General features: G+C 43.5%; 1 protein-coding gene across 9 annotated transcripts in view; it reads right to left on the bottom strand.

The window, feature by feature from the left end:
- Window positions 1-472: 472 nt before the first annotated feature.
- The window catches only part of HERC3 (HECT and RLD domain containing E3 ubiquitin protein ligase 3), a 38,892-nt gene continuing 17,251 nt past the window's right edge, over window positions 473-22,113 (bottom strand). For 5 of the 9 annotated variants that reach the window (XM_065736422.1, XM_065736426.1, XM_065736423.1 and 2 more), the window contains exons 6-25: window positions 21,595-21,686; window positions 20,489-20,619; window positions 19,786-19,946; window positions 19,203-19,279; window positions 18,304-18,428; window positions 17,702-17,761; window positions 15,402-15,513; window positions 13,652-13,841; window positions 11,753-11,916; window positions 10,517-10,630; window positions 9,291-9,314; window positions 9,114-9,203; window positions 8,343-8,513; window positions 7,765-7,908; window positions 6,353-6,519; window positions 5,250-5,316; window positions 4,078-4,160; window positions 2,025-2,208; window positions 1,545-1,647; window positions 473-1,366 (exon numbers count right to left, since the gene is read on the bottom strand). In XM_065736422.1, coding sequence (XP_065592494.1) covers window positions 1,158-1,366; window positions 1,545-1,647; window positions 2,025-2,208; window positions 4,078-4,160; window positions 5,250-5,316; window positions 6,353-6,519; window positions 7,765-7,908; window positions 8,343-8,513; window positions 9,114-9,203; window positions 9,291-9,314; window positions 10,517-10,630; window positions 11,753-11,916; window positions 13,652-13,841; window positions 15,402-15,513; window positions 17,702-17,761; window positions 18,304-18,428; window positions 19,203-19,279; window positions 19,786-19,946; window positions 20,489-20,619; window positions 21,595-21,686 — 2,468 coding nt within the window. In that variant the 3' untranslated portion in view covers window positions 473-1,157. The other 4 variants (XM_065736428.1, XR_010622210.1, XR_010622211.1 and 1 more) reach the window with 4 other exon arrangements.

The following is a 22,113-nucleotide window of genomic DNA, read 5'->3' as shown; positions in this document are numbered from 1 at the left end:
CGTTTTCCCAGACAGCACATATTATCAGTCCTTGTAACATTCAGTAATGCCTTTTCTTTCTGTCCACCATCCTCCACAACACTCCAACCTTCGTTTTCAAATGAGCTGCACACCAATACCATAAAAATTGGAAAGTCGTTTATTTCTCATTACTGGGATAGGTGCTCTCCAGCCTAACAGGATACAGTTCACACTTCTGCTGATGTACACTTCCTGTACAATTATACAGTATTACAATACTTACAATACCATTGTGATTCATAAGATTGTCCTTTAGCCTTCCCCCCAGAACACAGCCTCATGAGACTGGAGAGCTCACACACGCAGGACTCCTCCAGAAAGAGGCCCTCGTTGTAATGATTAACACATCTGTAAGAATGAAAGACAAGACTTGGCTCTGCCTAACATGGGGACAGAACGACACCACAGACACCCAGTCCAACGAGCTTGTTACTAGCAGTACACTTTGTCCATCTATAAGCCTTAACACAAAGGAATCTTGATTATCCTTAAGAAGACATTGCCTGGTAACGAAGTATGACACAAAAGAATAACATGCCAACCCACCCTCCAAGCAACACACTCACCGTGAGATACAATGGTGCAAAAGGACGTACCGTTACTGACCTGGGGATAACAAGTGACACCTTAGCCCAGTACCATCTGCCACGTACCAGAGGGCAGGAGGGATACATCCACTCAAAATAAGCAAGAACCAGCTTGCATTTAAAAAAAGGAGAGGAAAAAAAGGTGGGGGGAATGGCAGCTTTTTTAGAAGGTGATCACCATTTCATTCTAAATTCCGCTGTATCCTCAGTGCAAGGAACGCCACATACGTACTCTGATCTAGAACAGGAAGTCTCTGTGTGGGGGGGCAATAAAAGCAAACTACAAAGAGTTGCTGGTATGGCACGGCTGTGAATGTGGGGGGGAAACGATGGAAAAGCTTGCTGAACCGATTGTATTCATTCGATCATCAACTTCAAAGCAATAGTCCCTTCCTGCTAAAGCATCACAAAATACTGGCAGCATCATGTCCAGACTGCGCTGTCCAAATCTATTAGAATTCTTTTTCCAAAAAAAAAAAAGAAAAAAAGCTTCAAAAAATCAACCCGAGCCCACTGTGCACCCAAGTGTCTGTGCCTCTCCCACACCAGTCAAGCTAAGCTAAAGCCCTCATAGTGATCGATGGCTTGCACCAGCCGGGCGCTGAGGATCTCCTTGCTGCTGTACTTGGGCAGGTCCAGCAGGTTGTAGCAGGTGTGTGCCACAGGCAGGTACTGCTCCCCGTGGGCAGTGGACTGGATGACAATGCGGAGGCTCGACATGCCGTAGATGGGGATGCGGTCACTGCCCGTCAGAAACACTGGAAGCAGAGGGAAAGCAGGCTGGTCAGAGCAGGCACCTCACTCTGAGGCTGGAGAAGACCCCTGGAGGTCACTCAGTCCAACACCATCTATCGCTTGAAGCAGCACACACAGATGCATTTCTCGAGGCCATTTCTTGAGCACATCCCTCCCCTACCACCACTGCTGGATACTTACAGAGGAATTTCTTCTTCTTTTCCAAGGGAAATGCATGAAAGGTTTCCCAAAACATTCTCACAGTTGGGTGTGTTGCAGTGTAGTCTCCCTTATAGACAGCGCTCTGTTAGGAAAGCAAAGTGTCATGAGCAATAGCATGGCTCAAAGACACAGCCGTGTTTTCCCAATCTCTGAACCCTTTGGCTGTGTTTTTTGTGGGGTTTTTTTGCCCTTCTATACTGGAGTGAGTTTTACTCTGTCTTGTGCTCTTTCCTGCAGTCTTTGTCTTTGTATTTAGAAAATCAAGACAGAAGTCCTTCATCACTGTTCTTTCTCGTACCCAGTTTCCTCCCTGAGTTGTATTTAGTAACAGGACACTAAGACATTGGACGGCAAGATGAACAAGACAAGTAAACGAGGCTCACCACACCTCATGTCCCACTGTGCTCACCCTCCTGGTGCTTGTTAAAAACACAAAGACTATGACAAGGGAAACTTTACCTCCTCCAGTTCCTCCCAGTTGTAGTTGCTGTTTCCAACTATCATGGCCCTGAGCTCTGTGGGCTGGAAGAGCTCCAGGACTTTCCCACCACACACTTTCAGGAAGCCAGTAGAGAAAGCCGTGTACCACTCATGGATGGAGCAGTTGAAAACGTAATTTACATAGGCTTCAACAAATTTTTCCCTAGGACATAGAGAGACAGAGAAAAGCAGCTTTACTTAAATGCATGAGCAGCAGAGAGCAATTAGTGCTCAACAAGTTCGTCCGACCATCCTCCTCCCACTGACTCTAATCAATGCTACGTGGACAAAGACTTGAGGCAGCAGGTAGCACCAAGTGTCCACATAACCTCTGAGAGAGGCTATCATTTCCACAGCTGGCAGCCTCGCCAGGCACACTGTCATTCTGCAGAGGCAGCTGCTCTGAACTCAGTGCCCACCTAGTCCAGACTGAGGAAATCCTGCTCTGAGAAGTTTTCACCTGAAACTACATGGCCCATTAACTTTCTCCTCAAATTACTTCTACTACAGAGCAAGAAAACATACCTAGGAATCTCTAATTCAGCCTTCTGGTTCAATAAAAGTAGAATTTGTTCTTCTGGAGGACGCAGCAAAAAAAAAAAAAAAAGGAAATAGGCAGTCTGACAAATATAAAAATTGGGAAAAATAAACCATACTGCAAAGGGGGATTCATTTTCCAGTGCGTTTTACTGTCACTTTGCTGACGGTCACCTGAGCATTACAGAAATCCAGGCTGATCGAGCACTGAACTGTTGCTTAATACCTCCGTGGCAGTTACAGTCACAAACCATTTACCAAAAACATTTTATGCTGTGATACCCAATATGAACTTCAAAGGAGAAGGGGAAAAAGCAAGCACGTCCTACTCAGTACTGTTCAGTCAAAGCAGTCCCAAGAATTCAAAGGTTACCAGCAAACCTTCCTCAAAAAGGAAGGACGGTGTCCTAAGACGTGAACACAACACACTTGTGAGGCCAAGCAGGGCAGCAGCTTGGTCCCTGACCTCTAAGCATAGCCACGGAGGAAGTCATTAAGCACTGTAAGGTGGATGAACTGACAGCCACGTCTAGACTTGGATTTAGAGGTTAGCTTGAGTTCAAAACTCTGGTCGTGACAAAGCAATTGCATTCTGGAATGCGTTATGCTGGTGCAGCCACACAGCAGCCTTTCTCTCAAAGGATCTGCTCCTCTTGTTGCCTTTCCTCCCCCAGCAGTTGAAGGAGTTACCCCGGATGTCCTTCCCTAATGTCTGCTCTGAGCTAACACCGCCGATCCTTCCCCTAGGCACTCACAGCACACAGCAGTAAAAAAGGCCAATATACTTTTGAATGTACATGCCTACACAAAAGAAAACCTAAAGACTATCACTGACGTTTTCATCTTCACTGTCTGAAACTCTCCTGTACCCATCTTCCTGCCCATCTTCTCTTTACGGGGAGACAGATTTACACTGCTCCATCTCAAGTACTTGAGTTTTGTATGGAAACAGCTACCTAGCTGTAAAACTGCAGTAAAGTAGCTACGAAGTTAACACAGGCAAAGCTTTTGCTACAGCAATGGTTTTAGACACAATCAGAACCATTTTAAATAATCAGATTAATAGGAAATGACTTCATCTCCAGACTTGCCAGTAAAGGTGTTCAGCAGCCCTAGCACAAGCCCCTAACCATCCTGCTGACTAATCACTGGATCACAGTGTTTTGCCAGCACAGAAAGAATTCTGACAAGTTTCAAGTAATCAAGGCATCTGCAGAAATCCAATTACAAGATTATGAGAAGAAAACAGTTCAGCAGCTGGAAGAAAAACGAGGGGGTAAAGGGTAGCAATACTTGCAGTAACTCTCAAGGTTTCAGCCAAACGCAGAGCAATTGGTTTATATACAGCTGGGCCCTGTGGCTCTCATCAGGGACGCTGGTCCTCTACCAGGAATTCACAAGGGAAATAACTTTTTTTCCAACAGTTTGTTGGCAAATGACTTCCCAGTGACTTCACCACAAGCATGAGCCCATCCCCACGTATTACCCCGCTTACCTATTGTCCTTCTGCACCTGAATTTTGTCCCCGTCTTCAATCAGGTTTTTGTGCTGTGTCACACCGTAGCTCTCCCTGCAGATCTACAGACAATCACAAAAATCATTTTACTACAAGTGCTTCTCAGAAAGATGCAGGGTTTTCTCTCACAGCTGATAACTGGTATTTGAAAGGTGGGATGGAGAAGAGCACACATGCAGAGCACTTCTTGCGTGTCGTAAACATCACTCCTGTTTGACTGCTTTCTACCATCTACACTTGCCACAGAAGTGCTATTAAGCCTAAAAGCAAGTTCAAAATGGAAACAAGTTTTTCTTTTAGGTCAATTTCTTCTTAGAAAGTAAGAGACTGTTAACTGTGAAAAGTATATTTAATAAGCCCACATGCTGAACTGACAGCCAAGGATCTAGATCATGCTCAAAACGAATTTACTGCTCACAGTTTGGTTATAGTGCCAGGACTTCAAAGCAAAGGCACTGAAACATGGAAGCCCTTAACCTGCCTCAGGGTAGCAAAGGGAAACAGCACTGGAGAACAATGATGCTGTACTTCTTCATCAATATTGACACATCTGCACGTGAGCAAAGCCCTACCTGATATCTTAACGTACATGAAGACCTAACTCTTAATTCTAGGGAACCTCCACCGTGTAATAGAAATCATTTTCTCTAAGTAAGTTACTAGCTAGGAAAGAAAAAATACATATTACTCTAGAAGCACAGGAAAGCTGACTACCTCAGTCTCCTAGAAAATATTTGTTACTAAGCAGTCTGACCATGTACACTCAATATAAATTTTAAATTAAAAAGATACGATAATGACAGCAAGGAGAATTCTAAATTGTGCTGGCATTTCAAGCATCAACTCAGTGCTGCCAAAGCCTCCATTTTCAAGGAGGACTTAGGAATCTAGTTCTAACTCTTTCGTATGAGAAGTCACATGCACCACAGTGACAGCACAGCTATTCTGAAAACCACTACACTTAACCTGTGTAATTGGCTTAGTTTTCATCGCCATATATAGAAAAAGCAAAGAGCTGACAACAAAGCATTTTAACAACATTAACACAAGGCATTTGCTACAGGCATATTTTAGAATCAACATATAATACACACAAATGGGCTTCAATGTACCATAACAATCACAGCACTTGTATGTTAAATATGTCTTACTGTAAAATTCAAGCAGAATGTCTCTTCTATATCTTCCCCAGGATAATCTAAAAGCTGCTGAAGACTCCTACGTGTGAGCCAGGGAAAGAAATAAGAAAGAGAAACATATTCAAAAAGCCATACATTTAAAAGACAACAGGCAAAAGCAAAAAGCATCACACATCTGGGTAATAGCACTGCAAGGAGGAGGACTCCTGAGTCATGTGAAAAGGTAAGAAATATGCCTCAAAAGAGGAGATGCTTTGCTAGAAGCAAGATACGAGACTGCCCACACAAACTATTGATGTAGTCACGTCTACCTAGCACACAGTGACCCTCTAGTCATCCCGGCCTCAGAGCAGAGTTACATTTCTAGTTTCCAAGGGCCGCTAGATATTTATGCCTAGGCACAAAGAAGGTCTGAGGGACAGGAAGAAAAGAGGGCAGTGGAAAGTTGTATCTTGATCTCCATTATATGTAAGATATTCTTCTCCGATCACTCAAAGCCCTTTTGCTGTCCTTCTGGGATTTTACTTAATTCTAGTAAAATACAGCTGCAGCTCTGTGCTGGTAAACGGGACAGCAACTCCAACTCAAAAGAGACAGAAGACAGCAGCAATGCAGTGGGATATTAACCTCTCACTGTCAGAGAAAACCAACATCCCCATGCAAAGATTCAGTATATACTGTAGAAAAAGCCATTCCTTCACTCAGTTCAACTCCTTTTCTTTTGACATGGGAGCAGGTCAGAGTTACTTTGGTTCACAGCCAAGCCCAAGCCTGGCCTGAGGAAAAAGGCTGAGGCTAGGATCTGGGATCACGCATGTAATTGGGCTGTGGAGTGGCAAGGCCCCACTTGTTTCAAAGCCATGCGGTAGGTAACCTTTTGGCCATGTTGATATCGAGCTTCTGGGGCTCAGCAAGGTTATAGCCTGAGCAGACAGACCAGACAGCCCAAGGGAGAGAAGGCTTACGTGCCGTTCTCATGTCTCACAGCACCCCAAAAACAGCCACTCAGAAGGACCAGGCAGCGGTGTGCTGAGCAGTTTTTACCACCTGGCATTTCTCATTCTCAGATGGATCGCTTCCCTTCCCAGACAGGCTGCAAACTTAGTTTTCCATACCTTCCTTCTGTAGGGGACAGCTCCTTCAAATCCTCTAGGCATGGCTTCACATTCAAGAGCTTTTTGTACAGAGCCAAGGGAAAGTGAAGGTCTACCACTGTGAAGTTGTATATTGCAAGACCGCATATGATGCCAATCAAGTGAAACCAGTTGTGTTCTACAAAACACTTCAAAACCACACAGAGAAATCCTGATGAGACGTAGTGTTTCTGGCATGATGCATTGCACTCTTACCCCATGCATGACAAGGCCAGCCCCTGCTTTCTCAACTGGGACAAAAACAGCGTGTCACATCCCAGTCTGGTTGTGAATTCCTTGATCCTAGCCTTGCTGGAGTGTGGCACAGAAATGAAGCTTCAGAAACAGAGTCCTATTACTTCTGTAATCCTCTGCGTTTGGACATTAACAGAGGTTCAGTAAACTCTGCCTCCTAGGTACTGCAAGAAAGCTTGTTAACACTTCTCTCCCTATCACACTTTCTACCTTCTATTAAAAAGCTTACACGTAGCCACAGTGCCACCCAGGCTGTGGGGACACAGGGCTTCATTCCTTCACGTATTTACTGTCACGTTGCTAGGTCAGTCACAGACTCGGTACCTGGGTTTGCTAAGCGTTGTAAATACACGACACAGGTATTTTCAGTGACCACGTTGTCATCACTCTTAAGTGTCAAAAGATCTGTTATTTTTACAGCACTAACACCAAGAGTAATTGCTCTGTAATACTGTTACAAGTTACAAAAGGCACCATGTCATTTCCTTCCTTAAACAACGTAATTAATCAATTAAATGAACCCCCCATCGGGGCAACTGTACCTCAAGGTAACACCGATAACATCATTTTCCAACTTAGGATATTTCGTAACTAGGAAGGTGAAGAAAAAGGATATAAGCAATCACCTCCAGCTGCCTGATAGGTAGAGAACCTCTTACCTTTCCAAAACCAACCAGTGTTCACTACAGCGTTCCTGCTTTTTAAGCTTCCTCACACAGATCACTAACAAGTTCTGAACCTGAAGGTGATGATAGTGATGCATGACTAAGTGGATTGATTGCAATTACGTGAACAGCAACAGAAGTACTGCATTCTAATGCCAGTATGACCTAAACCTCTGCCTGTGTAAAACAGCACATGATGATGGCATTCACGCTATGAGAGAATTCTATTAACTGTCATCTGATACTTAATGCGAGTTTTACTGTGGAATAAGAATAAAGAGCCAACTCCTTAGCAGGCATAATCAGAGTTAATGGACCTACGCTAAATTACACGGACTGAAAATAAAGCTCGCGTTATATCGTGGGTGGAAAACAGGAGAATAATCATTTCTTTCCCATCGTTTGCCATTAGCTTCATTATCATTTCAAGTGCTATATTATTTCATCCTATGTGCACAGAGGGCAAGGGCTCACCGTGTCTGAAAACCACAGCAGGTTTGACTCTGGGTAGTAAGTGAACATGCCGTAGATGGGGTTGAGGAGTTCTTTCAGCAACAGGAGGAAAAATTCCTTTGTCACCCCTCCAGCATCAACAGCCTCTTCACCATCGAAGATGACCTTTGGGAAAAAGGTCAAGGACACAGAGCTCAGAATGAATCAGACACCTTTCTGAGGTAAGCCACACAAAGCAATTTGCCTGACATGCACCACAACCCTTCAGCCAATTTCAAGCGCTCTGTTTGCAGGGAAGGACGGGGAGCACAGAGTAGTGTATGGCACAGATAAAATTTTCACTTCTTATGTTACTTCCCTCCTTCCCCTTACCTACAGGCGTCACCAGAAAGAGAGAGCAAAGCCCCTAACTGGCTTCCCGTGAACTAACTACTGCCCAAAGACTCCAGGAGCCAGAGAGGAGAAAGACTGAGCCCCCCCACTGAAAAGGTGCATCCCTGTCTTCTACTGCTACGCTAGCACACTGGTGAAGCAGCAATGCAAAGGGCAGAAAGGCTACGGAAGCGTCAGCTGCAAGAAAAGGTTTATGGACACCTTACCTTAAGAGGCTTTTTCAAATCGATGTCTGAATGAATGCTCAACTCTCTTAAAGCATCCCCGACTAAATTACTCCTACGGACATGAAGTACCAGGAAAGGGCTTCTGGCCAGCAGAGGCTCCAGGGTGAGAAGCATGAAGACATTTTGCAAATTCGCACCATTTATTGCCACCTGGAAACCAAAGAGGTGTGAGAAACAGCTGCTGTTCTTCTGGAAGACAAACAGTTACATGCCTGATGTTCCTTGCTTCCTTCCAGTTTGTTTTCCTTGGGGTCTGAGGATCGTGTGACCACTACACAGCCTGTGTGCACGTGTGCCTACTTGCCAAGTCCATAGACAGAACCACAAGTCAAATTTCAACTCAAATTCTGGTAACCACTGCTCCTCTGCCAGGCTGCAAGAACATTCCCACTTCACTTGAAAGCCTCTCTGTTTTTCCAGCCTTACAGCTCCTCTAATGGAGACCTCACCTTCATTCGTATCCTTGGCCTCTCATAAATTCATAAGACCTCCTCCTCTACATAGTTTAGGCTTCCACTATATGCACATCTGGCAATTTTGATGTTCCCAAACTTCTTGAAGTTCAAAAAAAAGTAAGCACTGTGTCTGCCCTGGGCAAACAGCTTCTCCAGCTACTGTGCTCTCCCGTACCATAAAAGCATTAAAACAAGGTACCAAGTTACCCCCAGTGACCTCCTTTCCTTGCAGATACCAATGCAAAAGAGAGGAAAAAAGAAACAGGGCAAGAAAAGTGGAAGAGAGAACCATTACCTGCATCTGTAGTTCTGCATCTGTCTGTAACATCTTGGTCTTAGCCTGAGCATCAAAGATGAAAGGGTAAGAACAGAGAGTCACAGCATCCTGCAAGACAGACAGACAGATTGGTGCCCCTTTACAGCTTCTGTGAGCACTTCTTCAAATAAGAGTCATGAAAAACAATTATCTTACCTGCATGATAGATGGTCTTACTTTCTGCGAAGGCAAAAAAAGAGAGAGAAGTGAACACCCTTTTCTCTATAGATTGTGTTGAGCATTTCTTAGGATGGACTAGTTCAAAGGTGAGCCAAAGGAATTGTCCTCTGGGACCCACAAGCCAATCTTTTCCTCTTGAAGAAAAGCATGGGAATTTCCCTCTCAAGGAAACACATCAGTTGCATTCAAAACTCTCATACCAACCATTACTGAGAGGACTGACTGACTTAAAAGCCCATTAGCCTGACAGAGGTGAAACTTAACTTACAAATATAAACAAATGAACAGAAAAACAACCCTCAAGGCAGAGGAGACATTAAACAACAGAAGAGAACTGCAACACAACAATGTAAGACCAGTCCTGCAACACAAATTAGTCCACAAATTAGCCATAGGTACGTTTTTAACTATTACTGTTACATCAAACTAAGTCACTGTTTTCTTATTCTGCTCAATAAAAGCAAGTGCAGAGCAGCACTATTTATTGGACGGAAGGTGAGAGAGAGGGAACACAGCACACACATTTAGAAAGTACATACAAACACATACAGTAATACTCGCTGCAATCTGTTTACTCTTGCAGCATCCCCAGATGGATTTCTTTGGTGTTTTTCTTACACTTGGGATTTCTCTCCTTGTTGTAAGAAAATAATCTTACTGGGCTCCTGTACAGAATTTTCCATCCCTCAGTTTCATTATCTCCTTTCTTACACATGGTAAAGTAAGGACTAAAAGAGGTGAAGGGCCAAGAATAAAACCCTGATCTCTGGAGTCTTGGTTCAGTCCCCTATCCAGTATGTTACATTGCCCACTCTTACAGAGCAACATTTTGAGATCATTGGCTGAATTTTTTCACAATACTGCCTGAACAACAGAAGCAAAGAGTAAAAATTATAATGTTAGAATACATTATTTGGCTCACGAGGCCTAGGTTACATTGAAAGGATTCAGGGACTGTATTAATCCCTTTGCGAAGGAGTGGACGTAGACTGACAGGAGTAACCACAGAAATTGGTGCAAACACTAGTTAAATATTGTTAGCTTTAGCTCTTCAACAAGTCACTAAGTATCCAAATCTGAAACTTAATGTAGAGATGCTTCTCTATTGCATACACTATGCTCACTAATAAGAGGTTATTAAAAAGGTAGACCTCTTTCATCAGTGACACAAACGTGGACAGCATACGTGCGAAAGCTCTTACCATTCCAGCCTGATGTAAGAACCACATGAGGTAATCCTCCTGAATGTCCACCAAGCTGGAAATCTCAGGGATATAGAACTTATCATATTCTATGTGTTTAACTTTCTGATTTACCTAGGGAAGAAAACAGATAGTTTTTAAAATACAGATGCTTCAGCATTCTTCTTAGAACAGGCAGAAACACAGAACTGTAGGGGTTGGAAGGGACCTCTACAGATCACTGAGTACAACCCCGTGCCCAAGCAGCTCCCTAGCCCAGGTTGCACAGGTAGGTGTCCAGGCGGGTCTTGAATGTCGCCAGAGGAGACTCCACCACCTCTCTGTGCAGCTGTGCCAGTGCTCCGTCACTGCACTGTGAAGAAGTCCCCACGCACGTTTGTTCAGAACTTCCTGTGCTTCAGCTTGTGGCCACTTCCCCTCATCCTATCGCCACACACGGCAGATGAAGCTGGACTCTTCTCCCTTTGCCTCCCGCTCCTTAGATATTAATAGACATGGATCAGATCCCCTCTGAGTCTTGTTTTCTCAGTGCTGAACAGACCCAGGTCTCTCAGCCTCTCCTCATAAGAGAGGTGTTCCACGCCCTTTATCATCCTTGTAGCCCTCCAATGGACTCTTACTAGGAGATCCCTGTCTTTTTTGTACCGGGGAGCCGAGAACTGGACGCAGTACTCCAGTGAGGCCTCACCAGGACAGCAGAGGGGGAGGATCACCTCCCTCGACCTGCTGGCCACACTCAATACATCCCAGAATCGCATTGGCCTTGTTGGCCACCAGGGCACGCTGCTGGCTCATGGCCAACCTGTCGTCCACCAGGACACCCAGGTCCCTCTCCTCAGAGCTCACCACCAGCAGGTCATCCCCTAACCTGTACTGGTGCGTGTTGGCTTTCTTAAACAAATACAGCAGATTGGAACAAACAGGCTCTAGAAGATTGAGAAACTTCTTTCTACTCATCCACTACAGTGGGAGCACACATGAAGTAGGGCATTTGTATCACAATGGTGTATGTGGTCTTGTGGCTCAGCAGCAGCATTCTTTACAGTGAGCTTTTCCTTGTGTTTGAGTCACAGCTAAGCAGTCTTCAAGTGCACTGAATTCAGAATAACCGGTATCATCCTCACTGTTGTGGAGTTTCAGTGAACAAAGAGACAGCTAACACGCCAGAGCTGTTCCCCAGTTGACAAAGAGCAGAAAAGACTGAATCATCTCGAGACAACACACACCCAGGTTTACCTTGTGGAGTTTCTCCAGAAGTCTGAGAGCAGCTGTAATGTAGCTACTGAACAAGACTGGGATCAACAGTGATTTTCTTCCACTGAGGAGGTAAACCACTGCGCCTTTATAAAGATCCACTAGCCTGAGGAAATATCTTGGGCACACTTGAGACCACCAGTTATCTGGAAAGAAGAGGAACATCAAAATAAATCTGGAATTGAATGTCACAGAGCGCTACCCTACATAAAAGTGAAAACAGGGGAGCTGCAGCAGAAAATAGAGGAACACACCTGAAAAAACAGTTTCAGAAAACTTCCCCAGTTCCTTCCTAACTGCTGGAGTAGGAAAACGGGCAGAGTAAGGGGCAGATACCAGAAGCTGAACAGCTTTCTAATTTCCAGCCTTCCATTATCAAACAACCGTATCACTCACCATCCAGCCCCAACCCATCATCAATGCAAGAGCCTGAACTCAAGGTTTTCCAACTGCTTCAAGTATTCTACGTTCAAGATTCTGTGATCTTGCAGACAAGCCACTGTCTCTCTATAATGATAAGAAAGTAGTTCTGTGGTCAGTTCTCCATCAGTACCACCTAATTTTCTAGCAGGTCTCAGAGGGTGTCTCTTGGCACAGATGCACTAAATGTCCTTCTCTTAATAAGATGATTTCCTTCTTGCTAAGGGGAGAAACCCTTAACTCTCCTCCAGAGAGACCTTGCCTATCTTCTTTGTTGGAGCCAATCCACCTGCAAAGTATAAAGTGCTTCCCAAGTTACATCACATCTACTTTTAGAAACAAACACTGGCTTTTCCTCTGAAGGGTCAGCACAACAAATGTGTGCCACACCTGAGAATGAGAATCTTTTACACTTCTTTCTGCTGAGAATCGCAGCGGACAAGGAACTCTGAGCAGAGGAGGAAGTCTAGATCCACAGCCTCTTTGAATAAAATACATACATACTAATAAAAAATAATAAATAATCACTAAGCCTAAAAAAAAAGAAAATCACCAGAGCAATGCTTCTAGAGGCCTGAACACATTACACAGCATTATATATATGAGCATTAGTATAAGATAATCTTAAGAAACAGAATAAAATAGCAAAGAAATAATATCTTTGCAAACACAAGCAGCAATTTTGAGCAGCTTATCTCCTCAGCATTACGCTGATTATAAAATAATGTTATCAGAAAAACAGTTTAGATGCAGAAGAGCTGCTGCATTTATGTTGGCCACAGAAGAAGCAGTCGTTTTTCTGAACTTTATATAGGATAAATTAACTTTATGTTAGCATAAAATTTCATTTACCTTACACAGAAAGTATATTTGGATGTGGACAACATCTGGTTCAGGTTAGAGAGTAATATCACTTAACCTTCTAGGCACAAAAACTGCGTTCACAGAGAAGCTTGAAAATTCCTCTTTGAATTGAGTGTCTGAATGTAGGTAAATTAGATAAGGCAAACTGAAATAACTTCCTCACTAAGTGTTCTCTGAAACATTCTACTTCTGTATTAAAACAACTCTTCATTTTAATCTGCTTCCTTGTTCATTATCCACATCACTGTGGAATTACAGGTTTTATATTACTATAACTCACTAGCTTCCCATATCTTACCTATATGACAGAGCATTCTAACATACTGAACACTTAAAATGCAACTGTTATGTTTGAAATTATTTTACATCAGAGCATAGGTTTTTGGGAGGAGGATTCCTTGGGTGCCTTTGGTTCCTACCTGCTTTTTAGAGGTGACTGCTTCATAACACCATACCACAAATAGTACTCAATTATCATTATCATTGCAGCCACAGTTAACAAAATTGCCAGAATTACATCAACACGGAAACGTGACTGGAAAATCACAAGACACAAGACACTATTTTGTGTCCTCACAGGACCTGGCAGCCTCTTACCAAGAACTTTGCTGGGGTTGGTGTCCAAGCGCAGAATAGCCATTGCCAGAGGAAGAGTTAATGTGATATAATACTTTGAGTCTTGGAAGGGTGGGAATTCGGGGAGGATCAGATAGATCCTCATTGCTTCAACATCTGGTGGCGAGCTGGACAGCTGAGGAATCAAAAAACTTTCAAAGCTCTTCAGTATCTAGAGGGCAAAAACACAAAATGAGGCAACTTATCCTGGATGACGGAGCTCCTACAGACGTAAACAGAGTGCAAAGAGCGTGAGACTTAACTCTTGCTTCCGATCCCTTAAAGCACTCCACAGGACATGACCAAACTCGTTTATTCAAAATGCATCAATGTTTGGGGTAGGTTTTTCCAGGGGCGTCGAGGTTCGTTAACCCCTCTTGCTGAAGGACACCTCCCTTCTTTAGAAGCCCAGCCAACTGAATTTACCACTCTGCAAACAGTGCTGAAATAGTTGCTTACGTGCATAAAAGCGTAGCAAAATAGACACCTAACCTTACAGATAAGGCTCTCCAGAAATAGTTCTGTCTGAAACAGACAGGTGACCTGCAGAATTTCACTTGCTGCAGTTCAAATTTGCCAAAATGTCACACAGCATCCTCCTACTACTGGTGTCCCTTTCTGATGCCTATAATAAACAGATCCAACATACCACAGTTTGGTCTACAAAGGTCCCGCTGTGTCTGAAACAGGGACTGCACAATGTACAGGGCTACTCAACACACTGAGTCATTTCTGCTTTAGGGGACTCAGGGAGGTAGAAAACGCTCAGATATGGTCAGCGAATGAATAGCAAAAGTGAAATGAAGAAATTCTCAAAAGCTGTGAGGAGTACAGCGCATCAGATGAACTGAAGAGGCATTTTATATACACTCTTCTAAAATGTTACTTTAAGTTTCTTACGTTACTTGAAGCTTTTTACCCCCACTAATACTTGGCATTAAGTAAAAGTCCCTTTTCAGGGCAGAACTCTTAACAATAAGGCCCTTCTCAATTTCCTCCCGAGGAAATAGCAGCATCAAGAAGAGCAATTGAGACAGATTTTTGCAGCAAAATCATAGCATAAAACTCGGCGTGACCTACTAGCTCACCTAGCAAGTGTAACTTTATTACTTACTTCACCACAAGAGACTCCATGAAGTAAGAACTATTCTGTGACCTTTAAGGTCCCATAAAGTTCCCTGAAGAAAGTGACCTATGTTCAGGAACCACTGAAATTATTACAGCCAAGTCCTAAATTGGTTGTCAGTCTAAATCCACCGAACACTTTACACAAGCTGAAGATCAAACCCAGAGCAACAACAAATAAACGAGAAAAAAAAAACACTATAAAAGTTATAGCTTGAAATATGGAGAACGTACACTATTTTATCTCACATCTCTGCATTCACAAGAAAATCCCTCCCAGTTAAAATAAACAACCAGGAAGTGCTCAGCTGTTGACACGCCAGAAGTGAGAGCACAGTCATTATTTACAAGCACTAACATACACAGACTTGATTTCAGCAGTCATTTCGACAATTAATTTGATGCCATGAAACAAAACTTTTTAAAAACAAGTTTTTGAGAAGGTCAAAATCCACCCGGGTCAGTGGAGATCTATTCACTGAGAGCATGACAGATCCAGCCTGCAGATTTGAAATACAAAAGCCTCCCAAAAATGTGCTGTTTCTCAAACATTACTGAGGGACAAAGCTTTTAATTCGCCCTAGGAGAATCCTGGAAAGTACAATACCTGGTCTAGGAGAATTGCATGTTGCGAGTTCATCAGCTTCTCAAACAGCACTCTGGTGGAGTTCAAATCAATTCCTGGGATCTTTGGACTTGTCTTAAAATGTTCATCAATTCTTGAAAAAAAAGAGATCACGGGCGTAAGTTCGAGGAAGAGGAAACATTAGCTGTGTATTGGCTCTGGATGAGAGCGAGTGATGGAGGATTGACCCCCAAGCAATTAATCAGGCTAGAAACAAAGGAGAATTTCAAATTTTCTTTCATGAGATGCATGGTTCCTCCTTCAGAACTCTTCTGGGCCCTGTTTAGATTTAGGACCCTTGCAGATAAACTCTTTGATTTTCTCAGGACTCCTCACTCACCTAAGAGCCTGTCTACTTAAAAAACCTATACAATACATATCTATTACATATAACAGGATCCTCACTGTTTTCTTGGCATACGCTCTACTTTAATAACAAAAACTAGTTCAACACTAGAGAAGGGTGACTTAAAAGAAGACACTGCCTGTTATACAAGGGAACACCAGATAAAAGCTTTCAGAACAAAATAAGCAGGATTTTCAGAGTGGCTCTTTTGGCAATTCCTCTTTTGAATTTTCTAAACCAAAACAATGACCACAACCAAACAACAGCAGAGTTGAGAACAATTTTCACATGGTCTTCACACCTAATGAACTTTCTGCTATGTGTGAAAGGTTGTAATTTACAAAGGCTACCTGCACGAGAGGGACTATGACGACAAGCCTTCCAGACAGCAGTTTAACAGCTAAATCTAGTGAGGAACATCCTGCAGTTCAGCAGGCAAGCTGCCTAGCTCAGCATCTGGAGCACATGCAGCACCTCTAGCAGAGGTTCTCAGCATTGCTGTCTGCAGTAAAACTGCACATCTAACTTCACAGATGCCAGTAAAAGTAAAAAGATAACTGCTGGAATTCCACCGACCTCACGGAATTCCCAAACACAACACTAGGAATGTGTTTTATCAGACTCACTCTGAAGGAAACAGTACCTGTTACACACGGGATGCATTTGTCAGGCTGCTGGTGTGCTTGCAATGAGAAGTTAATCATAGCCTGCTGGAGTAGTTATCTCCGTAACAACATGAGGCTGGAAATAGCTCCTCAGAGTCACATGGCTGTACAGGCAGCTTCAGTAGTGTACTGCAGCAGGCCCAGTCACAGTGACACAGAAATGCTGCTTCTCTACTCAGCCCTGTACACCACAGTGCTGTACTGCAAACAGGCCTATAGGCATCAGGATACTGACAGCGTGTAGTAAGGGTATCAAATTTATCATTCATTTGGTCACAGACCTGTAAAAATAATGCCTGCACGAGCCAAGGCATCATTAAGGTGGAAAGAAAACTGCACTGAGGTGAGCAAATCACACACTCTACTCCTTTCCACGTTCAGAGGAGCCCTGATACTATTTGCAGCGACTGAAATACTTGGGAGACCTGACCATTTTAAACCAACGTGACACAACTCTCCTTCCACAGTCACATGTTGCCTTCTTGCAACACTACAGAAGAAGCCATTGTACCAGCTGAAAAACGCAAAAATAATGAGTAACTTGTTTTCTTTTTTGAGTTGCTCTTGGAAAAGATGACTCAAAAGATTATTCAGAGTAACTAAGTCATCTTCACCTAGCTACAGGTCATTTACTCATCACATCACCATAAAAATTCCTCCCCCACCTCATCTTCTGCTGTTACCTCCCCAGCATTTACAGACACAGCCAACACAGCCCTCCCCAACCCACAGCCTTTGACTCAGCTATGCATATTACATCCTTGCCACCACCCATTGTTAGTTACACCCATTTGAAACTCCCGCTTTCGTAAGCAAAAGCACAAAACTTCCCACAGCTGATGGCCCTTAAAAGGAAAGTTCTTTCCACGCTGGCCTGTGTGTATTTTTCAAGAGCAGCCTGTGCTGAGGTACAATTCCACCATCAGTATCCTTCACCAGCCAACTCAGCTGGGTATGAGACTACTCCAGTATCTGGCATCAACAACTTCCTTTAACATCATATTACTATCCCTGTCTTTCAAAGTCCATATTCATTTCATAAGGGAAAGTATCAAGCATGACAACTCCAAAGAATCTGTGCCACTTACAGTACACTCACTGTGCACTTTCTTAGACCTAGCTCTGACCACCTACCTCTTCAGCACACTCTGTGCCCAGTCTCCTGTCTGATCAGAACAGTTAAAGCCTACTGCAGCAGGCTGAGAGACAAAAAGAGATTCCAGTCTGCCTCGAGGGAAAGCTACCGTTCTTGACTCTTGTTTTTCACTTACTTCTTCTCCAAGAAGCTCCCATTCCAGCAGGCAGCCGAGGACAGTATCTGAACAACATTACTGTTCGCAGCAGGAGGACAAAAGAAAACAGGGATAGAAGGTATCAACAAATGTCCAAGCAAATATCTTCAGATATCTTCCCTTCCTTCTATGGGAATCAATGCCAAGATCTCCCCATCACTCAAAGGTACTGAGGTTAAGTAGCTCACTCAGGATCAGGTAACACTCCTCTTTGAAAAGAGGGACATTAGCAATGCCTCCTTTCCACCTACTCTCCCCTTGGCATGGCAGGCAGGGAAGAAATTTAATCAGTCTTCTTGCTGTTTTTCATGAACTCTAAGCACATAATGGAGAACAGCTTTAAAACCAATTTCCCACCCACTATTTGCAATATTCTGAGGCAGCCTTGAATTCCTCTGGTTTTGCTAGGAAGCTCTAACCTGGTATCCTCGTGACTGGCACTTGTCCTCCCCTTGGATATGACCAAGAACCACACACTTGAAAGGGCTGCTGAATTTCAAGTGAAAACATGGCACGGAAGCCAACCAAATTATTTAAATAAAACTTCCAACAAAAGGCTTATCCAGTGCCACAATACCTACTTGACAGAATTAGAACTGTTCTTTTCTAAAAGCTTTTGCCTCCAGACATCTATAGTTTCATCATTTATTAAACAGGTGTAACGTGTTTCATTTATGGTCCGGAAATCATCAGCAGGCAAGGAATTCTGTGAGAAGATACAGATTTCAGCAAAGACAAGGCTTGTACAACAATTTCCTCTTATTAAAAATCTCTGTCTTTTATATACAACTGATAGCTTTCTGGGTGTGGTCTCTGAACAGGTTTGATTAGGGATGCCTTTGATTAGGCATTACTAATGAGACCAAAAGGCACGGAAAGGAATGGAAAAAACTAAGATCATCACCAAATAAGTTTTAAAAAAGAGGAAAAAACAAAAACAAAGTATAATTTCCTTTAACGTACCAAAGCCCTTTCAAATAACACTGCATCTAAACAAAGGCTTAGTGCATTTATTCTGGAGCTACATCCATCCCCCAAAAGTGTATGTCAAACACTTACTGAAAAAAAAATAAGATGACAGAAGCAGAAAAACTGCCCACTATCCAGCTGATCTGACAATATCCCAGTGTGCATTCCACTTCCTTACACTCTCATCACGTGAACCCCTCTCTCTCAGGAGTATGGCAGTCCATTATTTCCCATATGCCAAGGAAGTAACTCCCCTCCCTGATGATCAAACTGATAATCAGTGTCTTCCCAATCGCTCTCTGACATGACTCGAAAGGAAGGCACCTAAAGAAGTTGTAAACCCCTGTAAATAAGCATTGTCCTTGATAAGGTTTGTAAGGTAGAGCGGACTCCAAAATATCACCTCATTTTCAGATTAGGAAAATATGAAGAAGAAAAAGAGGTGCGATCACAGGGTTGGGGCAGGCAAACAGATTTGAGAAAACATGAAAACATACTTCATTAGTTTTACCTCATATTTGGAGCAAAGCACAAACGTTTGGTCTCCTCCAGAGAAGATATGCTTAACAATGTGATATTTACAGGCATCTGATGAAGGAAGAGATGCAGTTGTGTCAGAGGCTGATTAATCACTCTTTGCCTTTCCCCTGCATCGGCACTGCCACCGTCTCTACGCTTTACACTACAAGGAACACCCGGTTCCTTGAAGGCAAGGCTGAAATCAGAAGGAACTCAAGCACTAGAGCACTTCTGAGACAGACACAGGATCTGGCAGTAGGGAAACATTCTAACTTCTAAACAGCAACTGGGTTTTTAATGAGAAACCAAAGCCCTCAGAAATCTGTATTAAAACAATTTAATGAAGGCTCAAGATCACCGAACAATGAGCTCTGCTATGATAAGAGAGAGGGAACACAGATTAACAGAGAGCAAGCGGTCACCCAGTAATTCCACGGTGTATTCAGGCAACAGGAATGGGCTTCTTTTGCTATTTCAAGCACTTACAGAGTAATGTCAGGGTGGTTTTAGATCAGCATGGGTGAGATGAAGTGACTTATGCCCATTTGCTACTTCAGATCATTCACAGTACATACCAGGTTTCCCTGAGAGTTGCCCATTGTGAGCTGCCCAGTGACCCTTCACAGGAGAGGGACACTTAACATTGCAAGTGTGCCCAGTTCCCAGCTGGCCTCTTGTTCCACAGCCAAATGCATAGATCATCCCTGAAGAAGGCACAAAGGCTAAAGTGTGATGTCTGTAACAGAGACGGGTACAAAGTTTGGGCCACGTTTAACAATTAAAAGAAGAAAAAAAAAAACACCTAAGATTTATTCTCCCTCCCCCAGGCCAGAAGCTGGTGCAGAGCACCAGTGCTCAGCTTTCACCGCTTGATGGCACCAGTTTATAGGACGCAGCTCTTCAGGTGGAAGTGACAAAGAGCAGCCTGTGCCAGCATGCAGCTCGTATCAGGATAACAGACTGAATTAGCCCAGACATTTGCTAAGCCTGCACATGTGCTACTCTTTTCTCCTGAAACAGGCTGGAACCTTGTGACCAAAAGGGGTGGCAGCCCTAGAGTCTGTCCTGATCATCAAAACGGAAAGGTGTCACGGGCCTGGGGCAGAGGCAACAGTCTCAATTAAAACCAATCCCCATTAGAGGGACTTAACATTCTCCAGGGATATAAAATTTACATTAACTTTGACACGTGCGACACAAAAGCAAGACCGTTCCTTCTGTTTCCCATCAGCATTAACCTCCACCGAAGGAGCATTTCTGAGTGCACACAGTACTCACCTGCCACAAGCAATCTGGGACACCTCGCTGCCCATCAGCTCAAGAACTCTTCGGGGGTTCACTTCATCATTCATGGAATCATGGCCCAGTTGCCCGCAGGAACCTGCACCGAACGTGAACACCCCTCCACTCTGTTAGCAAATCAAACAGCAGATTCTCCATTTAGGACCCGTATCCCAGCAGCATCTCCTTGACTCCAGTTTCATTATGAGCCCAAGCTTTAGCAGAGATTGCTGGGGATTTCAAAGGACTCGGAAAATAAACTTGTGTTCTGCTAATGGAGCTTCCAAATAGCTACCTTGCCAAAATTATCTCTAGGTATGCCTGCAGTGAACAAGCTTCTCCCCACCATTACCCAATGAGCCTGAAATCTCAGCATGTTCAAAGAGGATTCAACAGCACCCATTTCCACTAGACTACACAAGCACCTCTATCAGCCGCTGTTCAAAAAGTCTGTGACCTTTTACCTTGAATAAGAATCACACTCTCTGGTCCTATGCACTGGCTCTCCTACAGGAATCTCAAAATCAGCTCTTTCAGTACCGTCGACAACAGAGAACACTGAGACACCGACCCAGGAAGCAGCAAACCTAGGAAGTGGCTGTCGTGAGGCAAGAAGTCAACACTGACCTTCCAAATGCCAGTCCTATCCTCTGTCTACTAAACTAAACACAACTTGGAAACAGCAGTAGCTTGGGAACTGAAAACCTCTGGTAAATGCTACGAGGGACTGGTGATTCCCTGTTGAACGGCCCATTCTGTCTGCCTTGTCTTTTATTCCGAGGCACGCTAACTCTTATCATCCAATACATTATGCTCACCCCAATGGATATTTGTTACTATCTTTTTTCTGTGCAAAGTGATTTGCCTGAGTTTTACCATTCGTTCTCATGGATTACTAACATCTTCATCATAAAAACAGCAATGGCTCACGTTGGCAATGACTCTCAGAATAAATTATAAGACTGTTTTCCAGTTAGTCTCCTTTACAGGTGTCAGATAAAATAAGGAACATCCATCTGTTCTTTTCCACCATTTCCTGGGGAATTAATGTGAAACCTTCAGGCAAGACAGCAGCAAGGAACCAGCTATGGGAACTTCTTTACCTTTGTTAGAACTGCTGTGTGCTCCTCTCCACAGCTGATGTAAACAACCTTCTGAGACCGCAAGAGCTTCACATGGCAAGGGGATTCTCGGTCTGCATAAAACCAAACAAAGGAGCTGTCTCACAAACACAGTCCTAAATGCCTGAGAGAACCACAATGGAAGTTTGAACAAACGAGGGTAAAAAGAGCAGATCCTTACTGACTTCACTGTTGCTTTCCCCTTCAATTTTTAACAGATTTGCCCTGGTTCAAGATAAGTCAGATTAAGCAAGGACACAAATGATGAGTACCTCATATAAACTCAAACTGCACTCACAGTGTGGCACAAATGATGAGTGGAGCTGGCTACACCCACCTTCAGCCTCGTGCTCCGTTTCACCTCTTCTCTGATGACTGCTAACATTTTCCAACACCGTTTTTAAACCTTTTTCTCATACAAAACAATCCTGACGTGGGAGACACCAGTGCACTGCACGTGACAGCTAAATCCCAAGGCGTATTTAAATGCCTAGTCTTCCT

Source organism: Cyrtonyx montezumae, unplaced genomic scaffold (assembly GCF_038088225.1).
Source record: "Cyrtonyx montezumae isolate F1298 unplaced genomic scaffold, pur_monq_1.0 scaffold_2, whole genome shotgun sequence".
NCBI classification, from domain to species: domain Eukaryota; kingdom Metazoa; phylum Chordata; class Aves; order Galliformes; family Odontophoridae; genus Cyrtonyx; species Cyrtonyx montezumae.
The sequence above is the reverse complement of the archived record's forward strand: the minus strand, read 5'-3'. Positions and strand labels throughout refer to the sequence as shown.